General features: G+C 40.1%; 2 protein-coding genes across 7 annotated transcripts; one reads left to right on the top strand and one right to left on the bottom strand.

Annotated features, from left to right (window-relative positions):
* Window positions 1-581: 581 nt before the first annotated feature.
* Window positions 582-4,980, bottom strand: LOC113684820 (mitochondrial chaperone BCS1). The gene is made up of 4 exons (XM_027202221.2): window positions 3,411-4,980; window positions 2,793-2,856; window positions 1,567-1,765; window positions 582-958 (listed from the first exon to the last, which is right to left on the bottom strand). Exons 1-4 carry the CDS (start codon window positions 4,060-4,062, stop codon window positions 617-619), a joined length of 1,257 nt encoding a protein of 418 aa, XP_027058022.2. The 5' UTR covers window positions 4,063-4,980; the 3' UTR covers window positions 582-616.
* Window positions 4,981-5,033: 53 nt separating this feature from the next.
* On the top strand, window positions 5,034-27,863 carry LOC113684808 (uncharacterized). Of its 6 annotated transcripts, none has more exons than XM_089190071.1 (39): window positions 5,034-5,451; window positions 5,786-5,816; window positions 6,384-6,764; window positions 7,323-7,409; window positions 7,695-7,886; window positions 8,454-8,678; window positions 8,807-8,890; window positions 9,542-9,658; window positions 10,790-10,861; window positions 11,005-11,112; window positions 11,554-11,652; window positions 12,433-12,522; window positions 12,689-12,754; window positions 13,292-13,387; window positions 13,530-13,625; window positions 13,759-13,854; window positions 13,932-14,036; window positions 14,573-14,647; window positions 14,754-14,849; window positions 15,704-15,799; window positions 16,263-16,358; window positions 16,489-16,587; window positions 17,047-17,142; window positions 17,514-17,606; window positions 17,716-17,811; window positions 18,014-18,097; window positions 18,460-18,555; window positions 18,663-18,752; window positions 18,868-18,963; window positions 19,214-19,309; window positions 19,399-19,494; window positions 19,600-19,686; window positions 20,877-20,939; window positions 22,741-23,091; window positions 23,882-24,133; window positions 24,591-24,866; window positions 25,730-26,005; window positions 26,531-26,704; window positions 27,357-27,863. In XM_089190071.1, the coding sequence occupies exons 1-39, from the start codon at window positions 5,110-5,112 to the stop codon at window positions 27,767-27,769; spliced, it is 5,484 nt and encodes a 1,827-aa protein (XP_089046197.1). In that variant the 5' UTR covers window positions 5,034-5,109; the 3' UTR covers window positions 27,770-27,863. The 6 variants fall into 6 exon arrangements, with proteins under 6 accessions (XP_089046197.1, XP_089046198.1, XP_089046200.1 ...); XM_089190072.1 differs by having other exon boundaries at window positions 17,749-17,811; XM_089190074.1 differs by lacking the exon at window positions 16,263-16,358.
* The last annotated feature ends 67 nt before the right edge of the window (window positions 27,864-27,930 follow it).

Raw genomic sequence — 27,930 nt, forward strand, 5'->3', positions numbered from 1 at the left:
CGCAAAGAACCTTTCCCGTCCTCCTAGTAAAACGGAGAAATCTTTTCCGTCTAGACCTCAAAGATTTGTGACTTGTGTATGTACCTCAAGAAATGGACTTCTCCAACTGTGTGCGGTTAAGTAAGGAAAAAAGAGAGGAAAGAAACGGACGCAAAAAATTCTGCGTCACTTGTGCAACGCGCATGTGCACCTCCACTTTCAAGCCTCGAGGATGAGTCAGTACATAGCTTGTACGAGAATTCTAATGGGATCTTGTAGAGGCGACGGTAAGCAGAGCTGTAAGCTTACCAGATAGTCTGTGAAGACAGCTTCGATTGTAATAAATTGCTATATACGTTTTTTCAGCCAACGACGTTAAATTAAATCCACAAAATTTAGACCACAATGGAAATACGTTCCAGCATCCGCGCAAGCACCCTTGCATCGGCAAACTTACAGGGTTTAATACAACCAGGTGTTACTGCATTCGAGAAACTAAAATTTTAGATTTGAACAGTGAGATGTAACCATTATCATCCTCAGACTATCGTTTTCTTTTCCAAGCAACTCACTACACAAACAAATGTTAAACACTGCAAATAATGTAATTCATTTTAATCAAGCACAGAAACGTGAACTAGTTTCTAAGAATTTCGATATTTTCTATGGCACCTAGAGGGTCGTTTTTGAATAGCATAAAGTGTCCTTGTATCTGCGCGATGCTTCTTCCCTGCTTCAATCTAAATACTTTGTCCGCGAACTCCTCTGCGCAAGAAGGAATCTGGTCGGGATAAAAGCGAGTGTACATCTTTTGTAACTGAGATTTGGAAGCGAGGCTAATCTCCTGTTTGACATCCACCCTGCCTGGTCGTATGAGGGCTGGATCAAGCCTATCCAGGTGATTAGTAGTCATGAAAACAATGCGTTCTTCAGATGATGCCACGCCATCCAAGGTGTTCAGAAGACCACTAAAAGTCACCTGAAGAAAAGTTAACAAGGAAAAGTAACTCAGATCATCCCTTTCCCAAACATCGGTTCACAGAAAGAGGGGAGCAACAGAGGTTGAAGTTTCTTTAAACGCCAAAATATTCCAGATGTTTACAAGAAGAGTATGTGAAAAAATCCAGACCCTTAAAAAGTTTTAAAATAAATATTTAAACCCCCTGAAATTGCTATGCAACTAATGCTCACAACTCTATTACCTGCAGGTTAAACAAACTCATCAGCTTAAGATTTTACCCTTTGATAAAATTAATGTGTACAATTCTCTTGAAAAATTTATAAAGAAATGAACAGTGTGGCTGTCAGAAGGACAGTTATTGGCAGACCTTTGGTACCAGTGCTCTGATGTTTCAATAAACCTTGTCATTTAAGGAAACTGATTTCTTTTTTAACTGAAGAGGTTATAAACATTGTGTCAAAGGAATAAGTCAAAAAAAATCTTACCAAAATTTAGTCCACAGCAACAATCATCTTCATGCAATAACCCATCATTGAGTGTTTGTGCATGCATAGCTCACACTCATAATACTTTACAGAACCCCTTACATAAGATTTTCAGGAAAATCAGTATAATCTTTTCCATACCCTGTTTATGTAGCCACTTGCTCTCCCTTCTTCCTTCTCATCAGTTCTCTTTACAAAGGCAGCATCAATATCCTCTAACAGAATAATACTTTGCTGGGGTGCTACACTCATTAAATGGTTTAGGCGGTCATCTGACAGACTGCGATCACTTAAGTTCATGACACATATGCTGTAGTCCAGAGCTCCTGCTAGTGCTTGTCTGATAGTTGAAAAAATGTTACATTAATTGGCTGATGATTATTTCAGTTATTACAGAAACAAAGCAACAATGAACTGTTGGTGGAAATACATGAGAACAGTACAGTTGTTTCCATAAATTGGTCAGATGCTTCACCAGTAGAAGTTTTACATAAAATATAGAATGAAAAGAAAAAATCCAGGGACCTGATTCATTAACCCTTTCACCTCTGTGAGTGACTAGCATCTCCTTACAACATCACCCCCAAAATCACAGATAAAGGTCACAAGAGAAAAGGAAATGATCACCACTGATATAAGCTCTAGATTGTTAAACATATTCTCCTTGCCAGCACTTTAGAAAATGTATTGAGAACAGTATGGAGAATATGTCAACTGATGTTAGGGTGTAAAGGGTTAAAGATCAAAGCCAAGGCCCACAGAATAGGGAAAAGAGTAACACCATTTAGTCTAGATTTGCAGCCTCAATGACTAAAATCTTAGCAGGCCAATCTTTAAGATTTTGCACAATTACATTTGTATGTACTGCAATCTTGCCTGATAAATTCAACATGCTTTAATGCTGGAGCAAAATTTTTACATTTGGCTCCCTCAACAATTCCCCATGTTTTGGGCAAAAAAAAAAAAATTATGATGATCTTAGTCAGTAGAGGTGATGATTGGGAAAGCTGGTAGAAATCAAACATGAAAACAAAGTTGCAGCACTTTAAGTTGAGGGCTGTCTCGACGGTGCACAAAAAAAACCTAAATTAACCTATTACATGTATGAAGAACATACATGTAATTCACAACAAGTTACCTCTATTAACATTTATTTAAATATTACAACTTTGACTCCGGGGTGTTGATGTGTTTCAGCCAGATATGACAAAAATTAAGTTCCTTTTCAAATATTTAATCTGAACATAAAGTTGTATGTACGTGTCAAGTTAAATCCATGAAGTTGTGGCTGCATGAATTTTTACACAGTACACTTAAAGACAAGAAATAGTTGTATATATATGATATAATTCAAAAGCACAACATACATAAAGCTGCTTTTCCCACATCCAGGAGGCCCATACAACAAATATCCTCTTCGGTATGGAATACCTAAAAAAATTTTAAAAATACATGTATTAACATGTCCCCAAAATAATTTTTGTTAACAGTGAGAGGCATAGTTTTCAAGTCCAGTAACCTACAATGTCAGAACTTATTCTACTTTCTTAAGTGATTAGGAGTATTGCTACTCCCCTTGGATGGGCAGCCAGTCTATTGTGGGCTACCCCCTTAGGATTTCTTGACAGTTTTAAGCTCATAGGTGGAGAGAGGTATTGTGAGACTTAATTATCTTGCCTAAAAAACACAAGACAATCAACCTGCTGGCACTTGACTCATACTTCTAAACCTTAAGTTCAGTCAGCAAGCCATCATGCCTCCACATGTCCACATTCCCCACCCCCCTCCCTCCCCCATCTCTTATCGGAACATAACATTTGCATAATACAGACTATTGAAACTGTACTGATGTACTGCCCCACAAGGAAACAGTATAAAACTAGCAGCAAGCAAGCCTGTTTACTGTAAGGAATCAGCATTGTTATATTTGTAAACTGGGAATGTTCTTAGTCCTCAACGTACTCAGTTTATCACCAAGACAATACCTCTGTCTATGTACCACTTGGCAGATGCAATGAATTCTTTAACATCAGCCAAAATCTTCTGAGAGACACCATCATCCAGAATCACAGAATCCAGCGGTCTCTTTCTCCTTGGAAAACCAAACTGTCTCCAGTCGGCACCCATCGCTGTGTACATAACAGTTTTTCCTTCTTGTTTTTCAAGTGCCATTTGCCTTGCCTCGCTCAAGATATCGAAAAACAACTGTTTGTTTATTGCAAGAGATGTGAGTGTTACAGTCTCCCATGGCGCCCCCGTGGTTAGATCAACCATCTTCTCTCTTGATCGCTCTACACGAACGAAGCTGTTTTTGTACTTGAAGAAATGAACCCCAGGACAAGGCGAGAAGTCGAATCGCGTGTTTATTTTCCCTGTTTCGTGTTGTTGAAAAGTTGTCTCTACACTGAGATGCTGGGCTCTTTGACCCTGAGCGGCGATCCACTGTAGAACCCAGTGGTAACTCTTGTCTTTGCTTGGAACTTCAAGAGTAATGATCGCGTATCGTCGGAAGGCAGTGAAAGCAAACTGACCTCCCTTTCGTAACACTGCAAGCCCTGCACCCACGCCAACTAGTCCAAATCCGGCTGAAAAGTACTGATTGCTTCCTAAAGAAGCAATCATCTCGGAGAGAGGCATTTCTAAGGTAGTGGGATGATTTGTAACTCAAAGATGTAAAATATTACAATTTTCCTCAATTTAAGCCGCCATGTGCAATTTGTACTGAGCCCACAGTACATAGCCCCGCGATGTATATCATATGAATGTAAGTACGTTTTGTTTATAACTTTAAGTGTATCTTGTTTATTCTAAGTCTGCCATAAATTCGTTGGGATGCACGCAGATAACTGTGTCAACAAACTTCTTCTCGTGAGACGTCACCTAGTTAAACCTGCCTCTCCAAACAATTGATCGTTTCTCTCGAGGGTATTTTAGTACGTTCATCTCTTCCCTCCCCTCCTCTACAAACACATACAGTGTTTACGCCTGCAGTGTTTACGAAACATTTGCCTCCTCTTATAAGTCTTATTGCTAGGCCAGCTTGGTTCTCCTCTAACAAGTGATTACGTTAAGCGTTTTAGGGTGAGGAAATATTCTTAATCGTCTCCTTATGAGGCGTTTTTTGAGGTGCGTGACATTCCAAAGAACGGCTGCAAAGGAAACGACTCGGCCTTTGGATGTGTCAAGTAGTCTCGTGCGGATAAATGTCTGGTATCGTCATGCAATACATTCTCCATTCGAAGTAAATGAACGCGCTGCGTGACCTGACCAAACAACAGCTGCGCAGCTACCAAAGACTACCAACTAGGCAGACGTCACGTTATGAAATCACTTTGCACCGATTTACCAAATAAGCAGCCGCATGCGTTGGGTGTCAAGTATGTGACGAGAGACATTTAGGTGACATCACCATCAAAACTTAAGAATAATTTCATACAGCTTTCTAAAACACCAACTTGGTATCGTTTCAGCGACTTAAAGTTTCAATCACGGTACATTCAAGTTTTGTTTGGAGACTTAAAAAAAGGAGAAGAACTATATGTCTTGTGTAAGTGAATTTTAGCTCATTATTGGATGACATATTATCGCACTTGTTTTGTAACTGAACACCTTTGAGTCAGCTCAATAATACAATGACCCTCAGAAAGGGAGATCTTCTAGAATATTGTACTTTTATTTCTCGTCATGAAGAGAGAAACTGATCGTGACGCACGTTCATCAATCTGCCATTGGTTGACATTCATCAGCTTTGGGATTTTGTTTACCTCGGTTGCTTTTCTCTCATTGAATGTCTACAATCTTCGCAGGGAAATCGACAAAGTGAAGTCAGAGATTCGTCCCTCAGTGTTGAGGAATGATAAAGGAGCATCACGGTTGTACGATGATTACATCGTCAGATCTCGATTTGTTCGTCAGATTGAACCAGGTCCAGACGAAATTGAAGCAGGACCAGGTGAAGGAAATCCATCCCAAGATGCTGGTCCGGAGCTGCATCAAAACAGTTTCGCCAAACTGAACTGCACTCGGGTAAGCATAACGAAAAAAGGCCTTATTCTCTCGTCAGTTTGATAATCGAACGGGAATCTGATATTTGCGTCTATCTTAGGAGGCTAAACTGTCAAAATATTTAAGTTGAATATGTCTTTACCTCAGTTAAATCAGCCGTTTCATTTTGTAGCAAATGTGGTTGTGTGTATGTCTTACCTTCGTCTGCCAGACATTCTGCCCAAGTTTGCTGCTTCTTTGCTCTTGTGCGTGAGCTCCAGACTCTTGGAGCTGTCACAGTCAGGTCAGTACCCTCTATTCCTTACAGGACTTCCCGTCAGGAGAAGAGAATAAATAAAATTTCTATATTTTTCAGGATGCGGAAGGATATAGCATTTGCATCCTCGGTGAGGCACTTATTTTTATTTAATTTTTACATGAATAGGTAGGGAAGGCGGGGGGAGGGGGAGGGACTAAAGGTTGAGTTTTTTGTTGGAGATGGGTTCGGCGAGGTTTTTGTCTCTTTTTCCATTTTGTAGTTCTCCTTTTCAAGTAAGTTTGCTACTCATATCAGCAAGTAGGTTTCTTAAAGACCATGAACATAATTCGCCATTAATTCGATTTTGGTAAAAGTAGGCAGGGACTGGAGGTAGGATATTCTTCCCTCGTATGACAATGAAGGATTCAAAGGGGAGGGGGGGGGGGTCCTCCAGACCTGTGAGCTGTGAGTTTTTTTACTGCCTGTGTAACATATACATTTACGGGGAGGAGAAATTCACGGCATTCGTTGTTACTTATGGGAGCAAAAGGGTTGAAATGTAGGTCGCAGAAATAATTAACAGACTTCGAGTAACGTTGGTTACCATTTCTCTTACTGAACCTCCTTACTGATTTTGCTACAGTAGCACTATTGGCACTAAGCTGGTGATAAGATAGTAGTGTGAACTCCGGTTGTTGCTGTTTATTATTTACAGTCAACGGTAGTCTCCTTGGAACTCCTGGCGCCCGTCACGAGGTACAAAGACACGTGGAGTCTTACCTCAATCAATCTGGCGCGAATTTTCTCAGAACTTCAGCTGCTCAGCAAGTGGTACAGGACTATTTCGTGTCTTACTTCAACACCTCCGGCGGAAGTTTGTTGAGAAATACTGGCGCTCAGAATGTGGTCCAGGAATATGTTGAATCCTATTTCAACATTTCAGGCGGAAATCTTCTTAGAACTTCTGGACATCAGCAAGTGGTGGAGGAGTATGTGGAGACTTATTTCAACGTATCTGGTGTAAATCTCCTTAGAACATCTGCCGCTCAGCAGGAGATACAGGGATATGTTGAATCTCACGTGAACCAAACATATGGTAAAAGAACTAATGGAATACCCATCTCCTATTATATTATATGATAAGTGCACTTACTTCCGTGTTATGATAGTCCTACTGTGTCACGCAATAGTTCACAAATACGGAGTGTTGAGCGGTAGGGTATGAGGTCGTAAGGGTAAGAATCAAGCTTACTGAAAGCTGTTATTGGGAATTCATAACAAACAGCGACGTTGAGAAGGACCTAATTCTCAGCTTACCTATCACTCCTGTATGGTTGATTTTAAACGAAGATTTCAAAGACTGATAAGGAAACTTGCAAAACCTTGCTGCCACTCTAAGATCACCTCTCACAGCGACCCTTCCCCGAGAATAAGGAAAATAAAAGAAAAAATAAAGAGGTGAAGAATGAGAGGATTTTAGGAACGCAATTAATTGGCAGAATAACTTTCCAGTAAGGCTGTGATTTGTACTTCACCCAGTTTGTCTCTGTGAGATTCTTATACCAAACGTTTGAAGCTTTGGAAGACTCGTTTTTTTCCGTTTGTGTATGTTGGTTTAACTGTGTTATCGTTGCTGTTTTGTATTCGTTTCCAGGACCTACTCTTTCTCAGTGGACCGGTGATGAGCTGGACAGCAGATTTCGGAGACTCATCAATATCCATTTCAGCAATACCTCTTTCGGTGAGTTATAGACGAAGTACTAAATATAGATTTTCTAACTTGCTACTCAAAATATCCTCAAAATGGCGACGAATTTGAATTTTTCAATATGAAATCTTTTTACTTGGCGGAAACATTTTGAACACAAATTAGGTAAATAAGATTATCTTTTTCATTAGATTTTCCATAATCATAAAGAAAAAATTTAGTACCATTTTCCAACGTTATTTCCAGAAAAAAAATCGCACAGTTATTTGGAAACCGTTGTCTTTTTCATGATTTGCAATTCCTTTGTCTTTGTTGTAGGACTCGGTAGTTTTGGAGGAAATTACACTGGATTAACTGGTTTTAATTTTACTGGCAGTGGATTAGGTGGTAATTTTACAGGAATAGGATCTGGCGGAACCGGGAGTGGATTGGGCGGGAGTTTCTCAGGCGTGGAAGGAAGCTTTCGTCTTATTGAGCAGTACGTTGGTTCCTATGCGTTGAAAACGTTTGGTGAGTGAACAATTTCTCAGTCAGAAATACTTAACAGGGGGTAACAACTAAAGGAAAACTCGGTTTTACGTGTAAATTATTTCTTTGAGGTCCAAAAAAATTATTCAAGTGAAAGTGACATATAAGGTATGATGCCAAATTTGACGCTTCTCTTTGAATTCATGCAGGTGCATCATCGTCAAAATTATTTTTAGTCAATATTCAGCTTTGAGGTCTAATCGCTCACCTACAACTTGGCAGCTTCCGGGAAAAGAGGAGTCTATTAATGAAAGATAGAATGAGAGGATTGAAATGGTTACGATGCTCTTCTGGTGAAACGTGATATTATTCGCTTTGTCATCCTCTATAGAATCTTAAATAATCATTTCTGATGGTAACTGATTGGAGTTTTTGCCACCTTACTCGATTCAATTTAAAATAATGCAATCGGTTAATAGCCAAAATAGGTTTCTAAGTACTACATGCAATTAAAATCGTCCACGAAATACCTAATTTTGTGTTTATTTGATTGGTTACTGAAAATAAGCTTCTAAAATTGATTTCTTGTCCTTGTTTTGATCATCATAGGTCCGTCGTTTCTTCCTGGCGCAGAAATTGAACTAGAGCCGGGCCAGACAGTGCTGGATGCTTACTTGGACCAAGCTGTTGGAGAGGCAGTCCAGTCACGGTTAGGGGGTGGGGGTGGAACAGGAGGTAGTAATGGTGGTGGTGCAGTTGGAGGAGGAACTGGGGGCGGTGGTAGCGTTGGGGGTGGTGGTGGGAGCGAGGTAGGCCCTGATGAGGGAGGTGTAGGTGAGTAAGATGTTTTTTTTTTTTTTTTTTTTGGGTTACTCTATGCAATTTAGGTGATTTTTAGTACCTTCGATTTTCCTCAAGGTCTAGCCTGCTTTAGTAAAAAAATGACCCATCTATCTTTGCAGGCCCTGTGGATGGAGGAGTGACGAGCGGAGAAATGAATCAAACAATCCAGCGGTATATCGGATCATTTGCGCAGGCGTCTTTTGGTAAGTTTTTCTGCCAGCTCGATATATCTCCGCTCTTCAAGGATCTTTAGTCACAGTCATAATACATGATTATGTAAACTGATAAACGCAAGAGATTATATTCCCTTAGTAAACGTTGACAAGTACAACGTCACGTTGGTACAGCCGGATCCGTTCAACCCTTTAACTCCCAAGATTTGATTGGTAATTCTCCCCTCTGGCTGCAACACATAACCTCGTAAATTAGTTATGAGAATTTGGTGTTAGATCAAGAAAACAACTTCGACCTGATAAATTTGAATATTCTCACTAGCTGTTTGCTGGATAATATGAGGATATTATAAGGAGAAGTTTCGTGTTGATCACTTCTGGGAGTTAAAGGGTTAAGTGTACAAGAACGCACTGGCTCCACTGTAACTCCCTGAAGTTTGATTTACCCGCGCCACTGAAAGGTCCTCTGAAGTAACAAACATTAAATAAACGGACATCTATCTTTCATCACTGAACTAAAACATATTGATGCAGGGCATGAGTATCAGTCGAGAATTGAATTCTAAGTTGGTGTAGTGTCGAAGCTCTCGTTTCCTTCAATATGGTATTTTTATGAGTTCCTTTGCCAAAATTAACTTTCAGAAGGTTTATAAGATAAGAACCCTTCATCGCTGATTGCAGGTCCCTCGTTTGTACCTGGCGCTTCAGGACCTGGCGATAAGACTCCATTGGAGATGTTTGTAGACGATTCTGTTTCGCGGTCTTTGATGAAGTTTTTTGAAGACAAAGGGGACTCTGGTAAGCCTTAAACTACCCTCAACGGAAGAAGGTCTATCTGACATATCTTCTCCCTTAGGAAGAAGAGTCAAAACACCATGCATTCACCACTACGTATGCTGTCATTCCATTACTTTGTCACTATTTCGTTTTCACAACCATCCATTTTTTGCCTGTTCTGAAAACGCCTCGCTAAAATGTCGTGATTCCGAACGCTCTAAAATTATATGGTTAACAACTGCGTGGAGCATTTGATTACAAAACTCACCCCTCGGTTTGAAACGGACGACATAACTGCGCAAAAAAGCGGTGCGATTGACTTCGATTGTGCTATGCAAGATTACCTTGGACGGCAAAAGCTACGTCGCTAGCATGATGCAAGATTTGAATGGACAGAATCTATATTTTTTAGGGGCACGATGCATTCTTTCCTCAGATGGCATGAATTTCCGTAATTGCATGGTGCATGATTTAGATTGACAATGCGCATGACTTAAATTGCATGACAGACAGCATGAGTTGCTTAACTTGCATAATGCACATTGTGCATTGAAAAGCATGATAGTCTTAAACACACGGCGTGTATTGGTTTCATTGCATACTGCATAGTTAGCATGAATGCATGCATCATCAGAACTGCATGAGCATGTTTTGCATCGATGGCATGAATTACTTCTATTACATGATGCATGAAAGGACATAAATTGATCTTAATCCTTGTTTATTTTGCTTGCATTGATGGTTTACATTTTTTTAATTGCTTAATGCATGACTTGAGGCAACTTAAGTAGCACGATAGTTAATTTGCACTGTGCGAGGCATGAATTGCACAAATGATATCCAGAGCATAAATATTTTTTTAAACCATTGCACCAACTACATGAGTATAGAAATTGATTGCAGGAATTTCATGGGTTACATTTATGGATAGAATAAAATTGTACGACTTCTGGTAGTTTATGATAAGTGCATAATGTAGACATTCCGCTACAACGGACAGCCACTCCTAAACCTGGCAACCTACAGAGCTCAGTTCCAGTAAGTAAATTGCAAGTCACAGTTTCCTCTTCCTTTTTTTCGCAGTTTGATTCAGAAGATTTTATATTAATCATGTTTTACCATTAACGGTGTGAGAACGTTTTTCCTCTTCAGCACCGCAGCCAAAACTCCCAGATAACTACACTATCCAGACTTTTGTCAGAGCTTATGTAGACGAGTATTTGGGTAAATACGCCATGTCTTTGTTTGTTTGTTTACTTTTTTTCTGTGATTTTGTTTTATTTGTTCGTCCCTTTCAGAATTTCATTGTGTGAGAGTTTTGAAATGTCCTTTCAGTACATGTTTTGTTGCCTTTTTTACGTCTTTAGGTGAACTAAATATTTCTTCATCCCAAGAGCTCCAACAGTCACAGCCTCAGCTGCTTAATAATCGCACTATAAAGAGCTTCGTGAAGGCTTATGTTGTCGATCATATCAGTACGTACTTGATATAGTGCCATCATAACTCTCTTTCTGTTTCTTTTCATCAGTTATAACAGGATTAGCTCTAACGAAGGGCCAACGCACGAAACGTCAATTTTAGAAACTCTTTACGGCGGCCAATTTACGTTATCGACCCAGCTGATAAAATGAAATTTTCTTGTAATGCCCCATCGACGTAGCACCACATTTTGTTTAGAAAACTACCTCCCTTATCAGTCATAACAGCCCATTATTTCCAACGTCATATGATAGCTGATTTCATCTCTTCATTTGGAGATCATCAGTCGTAAACTTGTACACCAGACAACCAATTGGCTTGAATACACAGATAAGTTTGGCGTTATACTCTTGTATTTGTATATTTATGACGGTGTCTCGTTTGTTTCTTTGAAGACCGCTCTGTATTTTACTATTTTTATATTTATCTCTTCCAAGGTGCACTCAACTTGTCCTCCTCTTCACAAGCAGCGTCAGTAATGGCAGATAACCGAACGATGCAGAAATTCATCCAGAATTATGTGGATGAATATCTGGGTCAGTGTACTGCGTAATCACAAATGGAATTATGATAGTAGATATATGAAAATCGTGTATGTGCAATGCTGTGAAGAAACGAATATAAGAGATCCTCGCAGCCATAAACACTACTGAACTAGTAGTTGAATTAAGACCTGAAAAAAATTCAGGCCCGTACGGGATTTGAACCCATGACCTTTGCGATACCGGTGCAGCGCTCTACCAACTGTGACCCAACTAAATGACCAGCTCCCAGTTGGCTTGTTAGCTCAGTTGGTTGAGCGCTGCACCGGTATCGCAGAGGTATGGGTTCAAATTCCGTACGGGCCTGAATTTTTTCCAGGTATTATTTCAACTACCAGTTCAGTAGTGTTCATAGCTGCGAGGATCTCTTATATTCGTCACAAATGGAATTGTTGTAACCGTCAATTCTCGGGTGATATTTGATGTTGTTCGTATTTTATAGCATTGAGTTTCTCGTTTTGATGAAACTTTTTATCTGAGGGGTATTGGATTTGTGACTATTGAATTGCTATTTTAACGTTCAGACGCCTACACGATGAGCTTATTCAGTGCTTTTGAATTACTTTGATATTGCTTAAACTCGTTCAATTTCGTGCTGTTTATTCAGTCATAACAGAGGAAAGGAATTTTTTTGTCGTTGTAACAGCTCCCACAACTTCCTGATAAAAGAACCATCCTATTCTTTTTGAGGCCTTTGTTAATGAATATGTTAGTTAGTATACTGTGACATAGTAATCTGTCGCATTTCTAATGTCTCTGTTATTGTTTCTTCAGCTGAATTCAATTTTTCCTCGTCACAGCCGCCCCAATCTGGTAATAAAACAATCGAAAGCTTCGTGCAAGCTTATGCAGAGAAGTATTTGGGTAGGTACCCTGTGGCATGGTGTATGACCATAGATCTACTTTCAACCTACTTTTAAATACGATGGTTGGATTGTCTCACGAGGAAATTAAATCTGTTTTTTTGTTATATTGTTCTAGTTAGTTTGTTTGTAAGTTTATTGATCACTGTTTAATTTGTTTCTGTCAGGAGTAAAAGCTAATGATAACCGAACTATTCAGGGCTTTGTCAAAGATTATGTTGATGAATATGTTGGTGAGTATTCTCTAGATGCCTTTATACGTGTGACTGTTTTACGTGCATCTGTATATAAAAAAAAAAAAAAGTCAGTCACAAATCACTTTAAGGCCTGGTTTTTGCTGGCAACGCATGCACACTCCCCGCAAACATAAAGGGAAGCACACACGCAAGCATAACAGCTCTTGTTTCACTATAAAAACGGTCACGACTCAAGGTCAAGAAAAAGGAAAAATTATGATCCTTCTACTTGAGCTTGAGCTTGTGATTTCTGCCTCCGTCGAGGCCGTTTTAACGGTCAATTAGAGCTGTTACGCTTGCGTTTGTGCTTGCGGAAGCTAACAGCGATACATCACGTGCAATACTATACTTACTGTGCACCCAATTACCAAACACTTCATAGTCCCAGGGTGACGTTGTCGATCAATGTCAGTATCTGAGCAACTGCTTACCTACCCCTTCCCTAACCCAACAACAGTCGACTGATAACAACTTAAGGTTGGAGGAGGCGTAAGTGTGCAGTTGTTTGGTTTTATTGCTATTTTTCCTTTTAAGGTGGACTTAATCTTACGGCATCGACGAGGCAACAGCAGCTTTCTGATAATAGCAGTGTGCAGGACATCGTGAAAGACTATGTGCGTTCGTTTACAGGTTTGTATAATGTCTCATGCAATGTATTCATGATTTTACATAGAACAGTTACACATGTTTCCTTAAAAGAGTGATTTCTTTCCTTTTCAACAGGTATTTTCTTTATTACGATTTTAATTTTATTCCTCTTTATCAACTCAAGGTGGTTTCAATTTTTCATCGCTACAGTCTCAAACACGGACTCCCAATAACCGCACTATACGGAGCCTTGTCAAAGCATACGTAGACGAGTTTGTTGGTGGGTACACTGTAAAATGTTGAGTGTCTATGATTTCACCCTATTGTTATTCTTTTTGGTCCCTCTCCAGAAAAAACCTGTTGTACTTTGAAAGTGATGACGCATTTTCATTTTCTCGTTTCCTTTTTTCAAGTGGCGCTAAACTTTTCCTCACCACAACAGCAAGTAGAGTTGCCAGACAATAGCACGATACAGAGCTTTGTAAAGGATTATGTTGACAGATTTGTGGGTGGGTACAATTTCATTTTTCAACACATTTGCCATTTCAATGATGATGTTGTTGATTTAACTATTCTCTTTTCCAAGGTGAACTCAATCTCTCTTCATCTCAAGCACAAACCCAGCCCCAGCTGAAGCTGCTTAACAGTAGCATTCAGAACTTTGCGAGGATTCACGTCGACAATTATTTGGGTGGGTATAGTTTTGTCTTTCACACGGCCGCATGAATCTTACAATCTATACCTATAAGTATTTATCTCTAATATTCAAGTCTATAGGAGCTGTGATAGGATTATGTTTAGCGTCTTATTTGCGCTTTTCAGAAATGTGTCTTTAAGTAAAAGAAAACTGTTCTATTTTTAGATAATTCTGGTTTTATCAACTGAGGTGATTTGAGGTGAGGTGAGTTTCTAAGCTGACGTTTCGAGCGTTAGCCCTTCGTCCTTCGCTCTGACAAAGGGCTAACGCTCGAAACGTCAGGTCAGAAACTCTTTACGGTGGCCAATTTACTTTATCAACTTTGTTGATAAACCAAATTATCTTGTTTTACTCCTCCACTGACGCAGCACCACAGTTTCTATAGAAACTCACCCTCATAATTTATTTGTTTCATTTTTATATACCAACCGTGGTTACCCTGGTCGATTAACACTCCCCAGTTTAGGATGAGATGATAGGATTTGTTCCAAATTCATTGCCCAAGGACTTAACTTTGTTCGTCATTTCAGCGGGTAAACTCAGTCTACCAGCCGACAATCGGACCCTCCAAAATATTGTGCAAGATTATGTGAATGTATATATAGGTAAGCATGCTTAGCTTGTAAGGTCAAAGTGTTTTATTAAAATGTTAATGATATCTCCGCGTTCTTAATGTGGATGTCTATTTTCTTTTCCAATATGAAAAAAAAGGTGGACTTAATTTGACTGTGTCACCACCGCAAACGCAGTTTCTCACCAACCGAACCATCCAGAGCTTTGTAAAAGTTTATGTAGACGATTACGTTGGTGAGTATAAGGCATAGTTAACCCTCTCCTTCCTAGTAGTGCGGACCAAAAATGAATTTCTCTATACATTATCAATGCATTTTCAAGGAGAGAGGTGATAAGAAGAAAGGTTTCATTTGGACATCATTTTTTGCGCTACGACTTAGTCTTTGCATTTACCGATTTTATATATATATATATATATATATATATATATATATATATATATATATATATATATATATATATATATATAACTAACTGCAGACAGTACTGTTTCGGCCTTCTGGGCCTCATCAGTGCAGTGCTGATGCTAGGATGGAGGTAAGACCATATAGCCACCCCAAGTGATCTCACATATGTGGAATCATCTAAGCCATGCCAGAGTGCTCAAACTAGAAAAACTAGTGAGCATGCATATATATATATATATGTACACATATATAACAATAACATATAAAAACAAATGAAAGATTTACATGGAATGATAAAATGAATGAAAATGATATATATTCTCTGTCTCTTTCTTTAATTGCCTCAATTGTTCATTGAGGAATCTTTCATTTGTTGTCTTTCGTATTACTTCATTTTACTGAGGGAGGCGTTATACTTTTTAACCACAAAAGCGAACACACAAACCTGATAACCTAACTATTCAGACCTTTGTGTAAGAATATGTTCATGAATACATTTGTAAGTACATTCTGAAGCGCTGTTCTGGTAGAAAATTACTATTTTCGTTTACGGAAAACAAGTAAAGTGCACGATTGCATTTAGATTACGTGCCATATTCTTTCTGCCATGGACATGGTAATTTCATCCCTAAAATTGGATGCCATTTTCCTTCTTATGAGGTTTCTTTTGTTCTGTACCAGATGGACTCAATCTTTCTTCAGCACAACAACACACTGGACGTCCTATTAATCTCACCATACAGAGATACGTAAAAGACTATGTTGATGAATATATTGGTGAGTGTAGTATAACTTGAAGTAATGAAAACTGGATTATTGGATAATGCAATTCTAGAGTTTTTTTTAGCTCAGCCATCATGGGTTATGAGCCATTATACCATGCGCGCGCATGAAGCCGAGTCAAACGGGGAGTGTTTTTGTACATTGTAACATAGTAAAGTTGGGAAGATTTATCTATATTTTGGTTTTTTTTTTAAGAAAACAATCATTGCACTTGCGCTTGTTGGAAATGAGATGATTACAGCCAACTCGGCCTTACGTGCCTCTGTCTTTCTATCATTTCATATCTAACGCTCGTTCGTGGAATAATTGTTTAGTACCACATGACTTGCAAGAAAACTTGTGTTAATTTGTCGAAGTTTACGAAAGAAATCACTTAAGTGTTTTTTTAACATGTGAGTGATGAATGTGGTGGTACTCTTTAAATCCTGAGGCATGGATAACATTCTTTTCCTTAAAGGTGGATCTAATCTGTCCTTTTCATCATCCCAACCGCAATTGCTCGGCAACCGCACACTTCAAAGCGTTGTAAAAGATTATGTGGACGGCTATTTAGGTGGGTGAGCTGTGGCATGGGATGATCATAAGACTGTCTGACTGTCTGTCATGAACCTTTTGAATTTTTTTAAAGCACAATTAAAACATTATCTTATTTTGACCTCATTGTCTTTTTTCGGTCATTTCAGCTGGACTCAATATTTCTGCTGTGGCACGACCTCGACCACCACCATTTCAAAATACCACAATCCGAAAGCTAGTGGAAGGTTATGTAGACGTGTATGTAGGTTAGTATTAGGTAGTATGCAATTTACTGTTTTGTGCTCTTTTCTCTTTGGATATGCTTCTTCGTCAGTATTTTATTTTAGCCGTCTTGATCTTTCTTCGCTCCATTCGCAATTGCAGCCGCTTGATCACCGTTCGATTAACCCTAACTCCAAGAAGTGATTGATATGTAACTTCTCGCTATAATATCCGTACAATATCTGGGATAAAGGTAACGAAAATACTCAAACTTATGAGGAGAAGTTAGCAGAAGTTATCTTGATCTACATCAAATTCCCATAACTAATTCACAAGGGAATGTGTTGCAGCGAGAGGAGAGAACTAACAATCATATCTTGGGAGTTAAAGGGTTAAAGAAATCATAAATGCTCAAAAGGATGATTACAAAGGTATTCTGCGTTTTCGAGTTCGTTTTTTTTCCTTTACTTAACGCAGATGAAATTTCCTTTTTTCTTTGAAAGATGGACTTAATTTATCCTCCTCGCTGCAGCGGGCAAACGGCCTTGGTAATCGCTCTATCGAAAGCGTTGTTGAAGACTATGTAAACCAGTTTATAGGTAGGAGTGCCCCTATTTATGTCCACTTGTATTTAGCAATCTTTAACTGAGTTTCGAAAGTTACCGTAAGTAGGCAGCGATTCTACTGGGTTTTCTTTATCTTTCTCTTTGATTGGTCCATAGAACTCGTTCTGTCTTCTCAACCATTCAGTTAAAACTGAAATCAATTACGACTCACCCATCCACGTTTCCCGCGCTTATGTCAGGTTTTCTTTCGCATTGCTTACTTGTGATATGGTATATATGATATAACTTGTGAATGGCTGTTGTAATTGATTTAGGTTTGGTTAACAATTCTCAATCAAAAGGCGCTCTGTTACTTTGACGGAGGTTTACTTTGCCAGATAATCTGCTGTCATCTTTCATTTCAGGTGGATTGAATCTCTCTTCACCACAACAGTTTTCATTCCCTGATAACCGAACCATACAGAAGTTTGTCAAAGATTATGTGGATGAATACGTTGGTGAGTATGTTCTCATAATGGTGGGTGAAGATGTGTCTCTCCTATAACCTTTATAACAAGGTTTTAACCTAAGATTCTAAGATGAAGACGTCTTTCTTTTTAAATCGAGGTGAACTCAATTTATCCTCATCACAATCCGCAGTCCAAGCACCTGATAACCAAACCATTCGGAGCTTTGTAGAAGACTATGTTGACCAATATGTCGGTGAGTATTCTATTTAAACTGGCCTCATATTTATCATCGTCATAGCCTGAGACGAGAGTGTCTTATAGTCATACAATGCTTGATTTGGGGAAAGAGTATGTAGACATTTGCTGGAACAAATTTAAGAGATTTACTGCACTTGTAACTTTGATAAGATGAATATCAAGAAATTATTACAGCTCGTCTTTTTTTTGCGTTTAAGGCAGCCTCAATTTATCCTCATCACAACCGCCTGATAATGATGCGATTCAGAAATTTGTAGAGAATTATGTTGACGAGTATGTAGGTGAGTTTATTAGTGTTTAGTTACTGCGGTTATCCGAGTGACTTTTCGTGTCGCGATTCAGTCATTTTCAATGATTTAAAACAGCTTTGAGCCGACTCCATTCCAAAAGATTTTTCAGCTTCTAGAGTTGAGACAGAAACGCAAAAACACGAAATTTTACTGGAAATTAAGGAAGACTGAATTTCCCCACTTTACAATCCCAATGCCTCTGGCTGCCGAACAACCGCACTCCGTGTACTCATCAACTTCTTCTTTTCGTGAAGGGGTAGAAAAACAAACAAACAAACAACCCACAATCACGGTACGCGACTTATTTGTAGAATTCTCAGTATGGTAATCTTGCTTTTCCTCTTTCATTGAAGGCGGACTCAATATATCCGAATCACAACCTCGACCGAAGTTGCTTGATAACCGCACGATCCAAAATTTAGTGAATGATTATATAAAAGAGATTTTGGGTTAGTATACTGTTGTTATTCGTATGCCTGTCGTTCTGCATTCATTTTCTTTCACGTTATTTGATGTTCACCTCACCTCTTACCCTTTTTATTCCTATTCATTCAAGGCGGACGCAACCTTTCTGCGCTGAAACCTCAACCTCACGATAACCGCACCATCCAGAATCTTGTTGAATTATATCTTGCTGAATATCGTGGTTGGTATACTGTGGTACTTTAAATCCCAGCATTATTATGCTTTGAAAATTTGTGTGAGTTTCACAACCACTATGTTCTCTGGCGTGGATATGATTTTTTTTTTTTTAATTTCAGGTGGGCGTAATATTAACGCGACGCAACCGCAATCAACTCCTCCTTCTAACAGCACAATTCAGAGCTTTGTACGGAAATATGTGAACGAATACATCGGTTAGTAAAGGACATACTTATTGCATTTTAGCACTTCATAAATGCCTCTGTACTTCAAGGTCTGTGGTGCTCAAGTTTTCGCGGTTATCAAATGTGTCTCAACCATCGGCACATCCTAATAGTTTTGAAACAGTTATCAATTTAGTGTCAAAAATAATGTCTGGCCGTTATAATTGCACTGGTTTTCGTTTTACGACACTCAATCGAAAAGCACTCTATCAGGGACTAATGTTATGTACGTCTTTTTTAGATGAACGCAATTTCTCCGCGTTTCAACCGCAACGTCTACCGCTTGATAACAGCACAATTCAGCCCTTTGTTGAGCACTATGTACAGGAATATTTGGGTGAGTAAGCCACTTGACTTTCTACAGTTCTCTCACCATTCCCGTTCTTCCAATTGTCTTTCTCGAACAGAGGATTTTTTTCGTTGAAGGTGGGCGCAATCTTTCCGCATCACAACCGCAATCAGAGCCGCTTGACAACAGCACGATCCAGAATATTGTAAACGCCTTCGTGAATCAACATATTGGTTAGTGCGCGGCTTAAATGCTTGAATATCTATGTCAACGTTTTTTTTTTCTCTCTTTAAGATTAAGGTATTACTTGCTAAAGATTTTACAATTCTACCACTCAGATGGGCTCAATCTTTCACCAGAAGCGCAGCCACCCCTAAACCGCACAATCCAGAATTTTCTAGAAGCGTATTTAGATAAGTATACCGGTAGGTATAATGTAACAAATCTCACTTAAGTGTAGTTTGCATTTTAGCCTATTTTCGCGATATGGCTGTGACATCAGTTTAGGTGGTCAGTAACTATTTTCTGTTGTCGTTTAACTTTACTTTACCTTACCTTGCCATTACAATCTCGACCGTCTGATAACCGCACCATACAGAGCTTTGTTAAGGCTTTCGTTGGTGAGATCATAGGTGGAAAGAAAGAGTCTGTGATACTGTGTTATGTGGGGCTTTTTTGCATAGGATAGTGTTGCTACTACGAATAACAGTTGCTGTTAACTCGATTTAATCCCAATCATCAGTCTGTAGGTCGCATTACAAACATTAGTATGTTGCATAATGTATGTTGAGTTTTGTCATGTTTTTATCTCTCTATACAGTCTCTGCTGCTTTTATAGCTACAAAAGTTAAAGTATATCTGTCATGGTGATATTTGCTTGTTTTGCATGGGCATTTTGGCATCTAATGCTTGTTTACGCATGGAACAGTGCAGTAACAACTCTTGGGTCTTTTGTATGTTGCATGGTGTATATCTTAAAGCTGCATGGTGTGTATTTGCATGTTGCACGGTGTGTATTTGCATGTTGTAAATGTGCATATTGTTGCATGATTTCTACTCCACCTGTAATTGCATGTCTTGCATATTGCGAGATGCATATGTTGCATGTTTTCTTCATATTGGTCTCGCGCATGTCTTTACATGGTCCCTTTCGTGCAAAGGATAGACTCTACTTTAGCTGCTCGTTCATTCTGTTGTATGTTACATGATTAATTTGCATGTTGTTTATACACATTTATCTTATTAAAATGTACCTAGCTGATTTGAAGTTCGTAACTAATTTTTAATATGGAAGGATTTTTATATCCTACAATTTCTTACTCTGTATCAACGTTCGATAACTGAATGCTGTTTACTACTGCATGTCATCATCTGTTATTTTGTTTAATGTATAGTGATATATCATAAATTGCTATGCATATGCGCATTTAATTGTAGCCGTTAATATTTCCATACAAGAAAGAACACGTAGTGCTGGATGTGCTTTATTGGTCAGTTTTTTTTTTTGCATTGTATCCATCACTGCATGTACATGATGCACGTTTACTTGCATGTAAAATAATATTTATCAATTTATGCATGCATGCTGCATTTTCTTGTATGTAACTTTCCCTAGATGGGAGCGAATTGAATCAAAAAATCATCGAAGTGGTGAATTCTCGTTTGAGAACTATCACAGGTAAGTTTCTGGTTTAGAGAACATTCGAACCGAAATTGCATGATTTGAAATCAATTGTGAACATTTCTAATGCACTAAACAGGAATGAAAATGTTTCTTTTTATAGTGATTCCTGTAATCTATTTAATTCGTAGTCTGCTGGCAGCCGTGACGTTCCAATGGACGGCTGTGAAAATTATGCGTAATTCTAAAAGTATCGTATTAAACGTACTATGTTTGTAGTGCCCTTAAAATTGGTGTTGAATCGTTATATGTGCATGTCATGTGTTTCGAAAGCTACAATGGAAAATGCGTGTGTGTATCTAAAAAAGGAATTTCATCGTAGCTGATCGTAAAAGCGAGGTTCGCAGCACCTTTATTTACTTTATCCTGGTACTCGTTTCAAGGCTGTTTGCAATTAATTTTTTAAAGAAACCGTGATCATAAAAACGTTTAGTTAGACATGACAAACCGGACACTGTACGCTGATGTGTTGGATGTACTATTTATCTCATAAGGAAGGCACGATTCTTTAAAAGTCATCTCGAAGCTACTCTCCATCTCACGCCATGTCACGCAAATTGATGCAAGACTATTGCAAATCATGAACTGGTGCCACTCCAACCCATACTGTACCTATGAACATGTCATGCTTTATCTTCTATGCCATACCATACACGTTGTGATTCAATTCCAAGTCAAGAAACATCATACTAATTCATATCATACCAAGTCGTGAATAGAAATGCAATGCCATGCCTTACATGAAATGTAATGCAATGCTATACCTGCTGTGCGCAAGCCAAGCAAGGAAACATGCCATGCAATACTATGCAGTGCGCAGCAATGCTATGACCGTCTCAATGCCCACATCGGTCATTGCCATATCAGTTAAAACTTCCTCCTTACTCCTTGCGGGAGGGTCTCTAAACCAAGCCAAACCAAGCTAAGGTAAGTCAGCCCAAGGTAAGCCAGACCATACCATGCAGTGTTATGCTGTAGGCGTGCCGTCCACGTGCAGTGTAATGCAGTAAGAAGCATGCCGTCTAAATGTAAGGTAATGCAGTAAGCATGCTGTCCTCGTGCAGTGTAATGTAGTAAGCATGTTGTCTGACACGCCAAGCTATGCAAAGTCATGCTATGCCAAGGTTCTACCTTGCTTCGCTATGCCATGCTACACTCGACAACGCCAAGCTCTTACGTGAATTGGAAATTTCGAGTGTTTACACTGCTTTAGACAAGGGCAAAAGGCTGCTATAGAATTAAGTGTTTCTCTTCCTTGTTCACATAGCAATGCTATACTCTGTGACCAGAAAACTTTGCCATTCAGTACGCACCGCACTGCCATTGTAGGTGAAGCCAGCCGTGACTTGGCATAAGGCTGTACAATCTGTTATCATTTCTGAATTCATAGTTATCACTTCTTGTTTGGTTTCTTTCAATAAAAAGATTCATCCATCCAATCTGTCAGCCTTTATCGTTCCTGTCGATGCACTCATTCGAATACCAAATTGTTTTCTTGTCACGTGTTCTTAAACGTGTGTCTTCATGTATTTATTTGATCTCCTCAATCTCTCAAGAAATCCATAGATTCTTGGCTTAGGGAAAAGTATCGCTTTCATTCATGTTGTTTGAAAAAAATTAACTGTAATTACGTAAATGCTGTTTGTTCTTCAAGGACTGGCACCTTCTTTCTTTTCCTTAGAATATTCTTGTCGTTTCTTTTATCCGTTATTTTGTCTTCATTTGTCGCTTCACAGTGATTTTAGAAGGAAAGAAGACTGAGGATAAGATGAAAGTTTTAAATTCTTACTCTTGACAGATGTGAAGTCAATCCCTGGTCCTCCGGGTCCACAAGGAATTCAGGGGCCCGCAGGTCCCCCTGGTGTTCAAGGACCTGTTGGTCCTCCCGGTATGCCGGGTGCAAACGGTCAAGCGGGAGCAGCGGGAACACCTGGCGCCCCGGGGACTGCAGGGGCCCCGGGTGCAAACGGACTTCCGGGCCCTCCAGGTTCTTCAGGACAAGCAGGGGCTCGTGGCTCACGGGGTCTGCGTGGCCCTCCTGGACCCCCTGGGCGCTCAGCTCCGACAAAGGTTACACGCCCAACGGGAGACGGAGATGGCAAGCAGACAAAGGAGCCGGACAAAAAAACACCAACGTTTGAAGGATTCTGTGAGTAAATGCTATTTGTAAAATCATTTGGCGAGTTTTGTGAAGAGATCACGCTTCCAGACCCTCAAGAAAGGCCAAGCTACCTTGTTACATACATATTTTAGCGACATTCATTTAGCGAATTTATCTTTTTTCAAGATAATTAACGGTAACTAACCTAAAAAGCTCTATATGTCCTCTCTCTCGGAGGCTTTTTCGTTGCCATGAGATACTTCCTTGAAGCCCTTTACCCCTACGAGTGGTAGCATCTAATTTCTCCCTACAATATCACCCCTGAATCACACGGTAAAGTTTCGAGATACTCGTGCGCACAAAGACGTACGTTCGTACATGCGTACGTACGCATTCATGCGGACGTGCGTGCGTGCGTACATGCGTACGTGCGTGCGTACGCACGGATGTACGCACCTACGTACGCACGAATGTACGCACGTACACATGCACGTGCGTACTTACGCATGTACGCATGTACGAACGTACGTCTTTGTGCGCACGAGTATGCGTCTCACACGTGCTGCCAAGGCTGCACACAATTATGGGTCAAAGCAGAATAAACAAAGATTTTTTTGACAAAATTGGAATTAAACAAATTCTCTTGTCAGCACCTTAGGAAATGTAAGGAGAATTGTATCGAGAATATGTATACTGATGTTAGGGTGTAAAGGATTAAAGAGGAAAAAATTCTTTCATTCGCTCGAGTACGTTTAGATTACATTACTAGGATGGGACCATGTGGGTCAGTGAATGTTGTACTTTCACAGTTACCAAACCTCCAAAAACTCTTTTTCAGCCAAGCCGAACATAACAATTAAGCCTCCGAAATCCTACATAGCTACGAAAGGAGACTATATAGTCCTAGGTTGTTCTGCCGATGGATTACCGAAACCAGAAATAATTTGGGTGAAAAAGAACAATGGACGTGCGGTCATCGGAAATTATTTCACCTTGGAGAACGCTCTCCCGGAGGACTCTGGAAACTGGACTTGCCGTGCAAGTAACCTCATGGGTACAGATACCGCTAACGTAGAACTTATCGTAGCGAGTAAGTGATCTGACAATGATGGTAAATGGTAATTTTATTGTTCGCATAGCTGACAACTTCAAGCTTCCCAAGAAAACATAACTGGCAATCATTTTAGTGTAGCTTGGTGTACCCGACTAGCGATCGCAACGTTAACGTCTAGCTTGCGAGCATGCTCTTATTATCAGCGCCTCAGTGGGAGCGTTTCTTCCCACGTGAATAAGTTTAAGGCCTTAAGCATCACTTGCCGGCGAGACGTTTGTCAGACCACTTGCAGACCCCTCGCCGGCTGATGTTGCTCAATGCCTCAAACTTATTGGAGAGTGGAGAACCGCTCCCACTGAGGCGCTAATAATGAGGCGTAGGCGCAGAACCCCCTATTCAGAAATTCTGGATCCGCCTCTTCCAGTTCTAACTGCTCTTTCCGTTAAGAACTAAAAAAACGATACTCGCAATTTTCTCTTGACTTATTTTTTAGCCGAGCCGACATTCTCTGTAGCACCCGTGCCAAAAATCACAGCTTTTACGGATCAAATCACCGAGATAAAATGCGATGTAGAAGGATTTCCATCACCCAAGATAGAATGGCGTCGTCAAGGCAACAAGGAGCTTCCTTTTGACAGGCACTATATCCGAAATAACAACCTGTACTTAAGGAATCCTATCAAAGCGGATGAAGACATCTACATGTGCCACGCCTCAAACCCAGCAGGGTCTGTTATGGGAGGTACTGAGGTCACAGTAAAAACCTATGGTGAGTTTGTTTGAGCAGTGAAACTTACACTAACCCTGTTACACCGTAACATCAGTAAGTATATGCTCAATGCTGTTTGTCATACATTTCGTAAGGTGCTGACTGGGAGGATTTGTTTAACAATCAAGAGCCTCCTCAGTTGGTGATCATTTCGTTTATTCTCGTGAGACTTAATGTGTGATTCAGGGGTAATATTGTGAGGAGAAATTAAGGGTAAGTCACTCTTAGAGATCAAGCGGTTAAGCCAAGCTGTACTAACTTGGTCAAACATCAGCCCAACTCTCAATCGTCCTTTTTTCGTATTTGCGAAGACGTCGCATTATTTGAAAAGTTTGGGGCTTTTAATAAATAACTGACTAAATCCCTGTATCAAGCAGACCCAAGCAAGGGTCTCATACGAAAGTTTGTTCGATACAAGTTTCATTGTAAGAGTTTGTAAAAGTTGAGGAATCAGGTCTTCTAACATACAAGACTTCCCCCCACAGAATGAACTTCGAACATCGGCCAACTATATGGATTGCTCATTCTGGTTCTGTCACGATCGTAATAAATATAGATCAGGTTCGGTTTTACGGTGGGACTTTGATCGTAAGGATTAAAATCCTTGCCAAACTGACTTCTAAAAGACCAGTAATTATTTGTGGCCGGAGGATTTTGGTTGTGTCACGTTAATTTTACCTGATCCTCCCGTATGGTTCTGTGTTAGCAGTCAATTTTCTATAGTCTCCCTTAATACTCAATATGGCGAGGACTGACTCTCCCCCCCCCCCTACCCACTCTATTTCCCCTGAAAGACCTTTGAGCCCCCCCCTCTCCCAACCGCCGGTGACAAATACTGATTGGTCCCTTAAACTCTTTCCCAGAACCAGTGGAAGTGACAAACGTTCCTTTGAGCATTGTGACACTCCAAGAATTCGATGCTCCTGTCCGCGTAAATTGCTCCGCACGTGGTGTGCCTATGCCGAATATCACTTGGTATAAGGATGGTGTTGCCATGCCAACGAGGACGATAATCGATGGCGATGAGGTTACTGGAGAATTAAACCTGGAGCGGCTTCGACCCGAAGAGCAGGGAGATTACAAATGCGTTGGAACAACCTCTGTGAGGAACGAACCATTCACGTACACGACGACAATTGGTGAGGATTCTGTAGAATAGGCGTCTTTTTTGGGATGTTTTTCAGAAGGGCCGAAGCTAGGGCGAGAAGAGGAATGCTGAAAAAAAAGGGACGCGCTCCTCTCTTCGCGTTTGACTCGCTTCTCGCACTTGTCCCGCTCTCGACTCACACTTATCCTTGTTTGCAGGACTGAACAAACTAAACGTAAGCTTATTTCCGAATGTAATTAGTCTCGCGCGATACTTAAACCCATTCAGACGCATTGGAAACAAATGATACCTTGTTCGCTCGCGTTTTCCCGCGCTTTTTGTTGTATGCCTTTCTTCACCTTGATTCCTCATCGGCTCATGATGACGCAAACCTTTTTTATGATTGGTTCATGATGACGCAAACCTTTCTTATGATTGGCTCATGATGACGCAAACCTTTTTCATGATTGGCTATTGCGATTACTTTGGTTGTGATTTTGCGTCATTTAATTGAAACCTGCTCTTAATTTCGATTGGAAATTGCTACAATTGACTTACTGACTTCTTGTGTGTACAGAGCTTCGAAAGTGCCGTGAGCTGGCTGATCCTGTCGACGGTTACAAGATAAGCGATGATTATTCTGTTGTGGGAAGTATTGTGAGGTTTGCTTGCAATCCAGGCTGTATGCTGTATGGATCGTCTGCCAGAGTTTGTGGCAAAGATGGAGTGTGGAGCGGAACTCAGCCTTATTGTAAGTTTACTAAATTATACATTTTAGTAGCTCCGTGTCTTTTCAGTGTTAGCTTCGATAACCAACAGTTGTTCGGAAAATGAGCCTCGATAACCCACCGTTGTTCGGAAAATGAGCTCACACTCCTACCCCAAACAGACACCCGGGGAAGATCAGGCCTGGAGTATAGTGTGCGGAGGAAATCAAGCTTTAATCAGTTAAAAATCATAGATGAAATAAGCCTATTCCATACTTTTCATTAAGGAAAACGAAGCGCGATTGTAAACGGCGAGATAGTGGCGTAATGAACGACCTGACTCAAACCTCTCTCGTTTTTTTTCCCACTGTTGCTACTATTGCGCCGTGTTCTATTTCGCGCGGATTCCGTGCTGTTTTACTTGCTGATGAGGCTAAAGCGACACCAGAAACACTCGTAGGAGGGGAGGGGGGTCAACGACATTCCTCGTCTCGGCATGAAACACTAGCGCTGGATTTGAATTCGACCCAAACTATCGCCATTATAAATCAATTATCAACGTCAATTTGTAAGTGTCTTATTCCAAGTCATAAACCTCATTTTTTTTTCGAAATTTACATTTAATTTCGACATAGATGACACTCGATTATCAACGCATGAGTCTGCCGTTTTTTATGCCTCGTTCTATTTTTCTAGGTTACAACGTAGGACTAGTGGCTTACGAATGCCAACACTACCGCCTCCTGACAGAGCAGGACAGAAACCTCATGAGTCGAGAATTGTTGGGTAAATGCGACGACAATTTAGCAGAGGGTTGGTACCGAATTTCTGGTTCCGCTGGGGTTCAGATGCCAAACGCATGCCCAGGCCCCGGTAGATGTAACACACAATATCCCGGCTGGTTGTTTGGCTCGCATCCTCATAAAGATGACGGGTGTGTTGAACGCATGGTTTGTTTTGGTGATTATGTGTCCGGCTGTTGCGAGCTTCGCCGTAAGGTACTGGTGAGGAATTGTGGTGGATTCTACGTTTACAAACTCGGCCCAACTCCCGGATGTAATCTCCGCTACTGTGGACGAAATGCGCCGCCAGCGGTTGACGGATGGTGAACTGGACACTTCTATTCGAACTGTGTTTTGATCTCTTTAAAACTGGTTTCATTTTTTCATAATTTTTTTTCTCAGAATAAAAGCTTTTGTTCTATGTTTGTCATGCTAGTGTTATCAACGGAGGTTTTTAATGGTAGGCGGTTGCTATTCATTGCATTGAT

This window comes from Pocillopora damicornis, chromosome 12 (genome assembly GCF_964200805.1).
Source record: "Pocillopora damicornis chromosome 12, jaPocDami1.2, whole genome shotgun sequence".
In the NCBI taxonomy this organism is placed as follows: Eukaryota; Metazoa; Cnidaria; class Anthozoa; order Scleractinia; family Pocilloporidae; genus Pocillopora; species Pocillopora damicornis.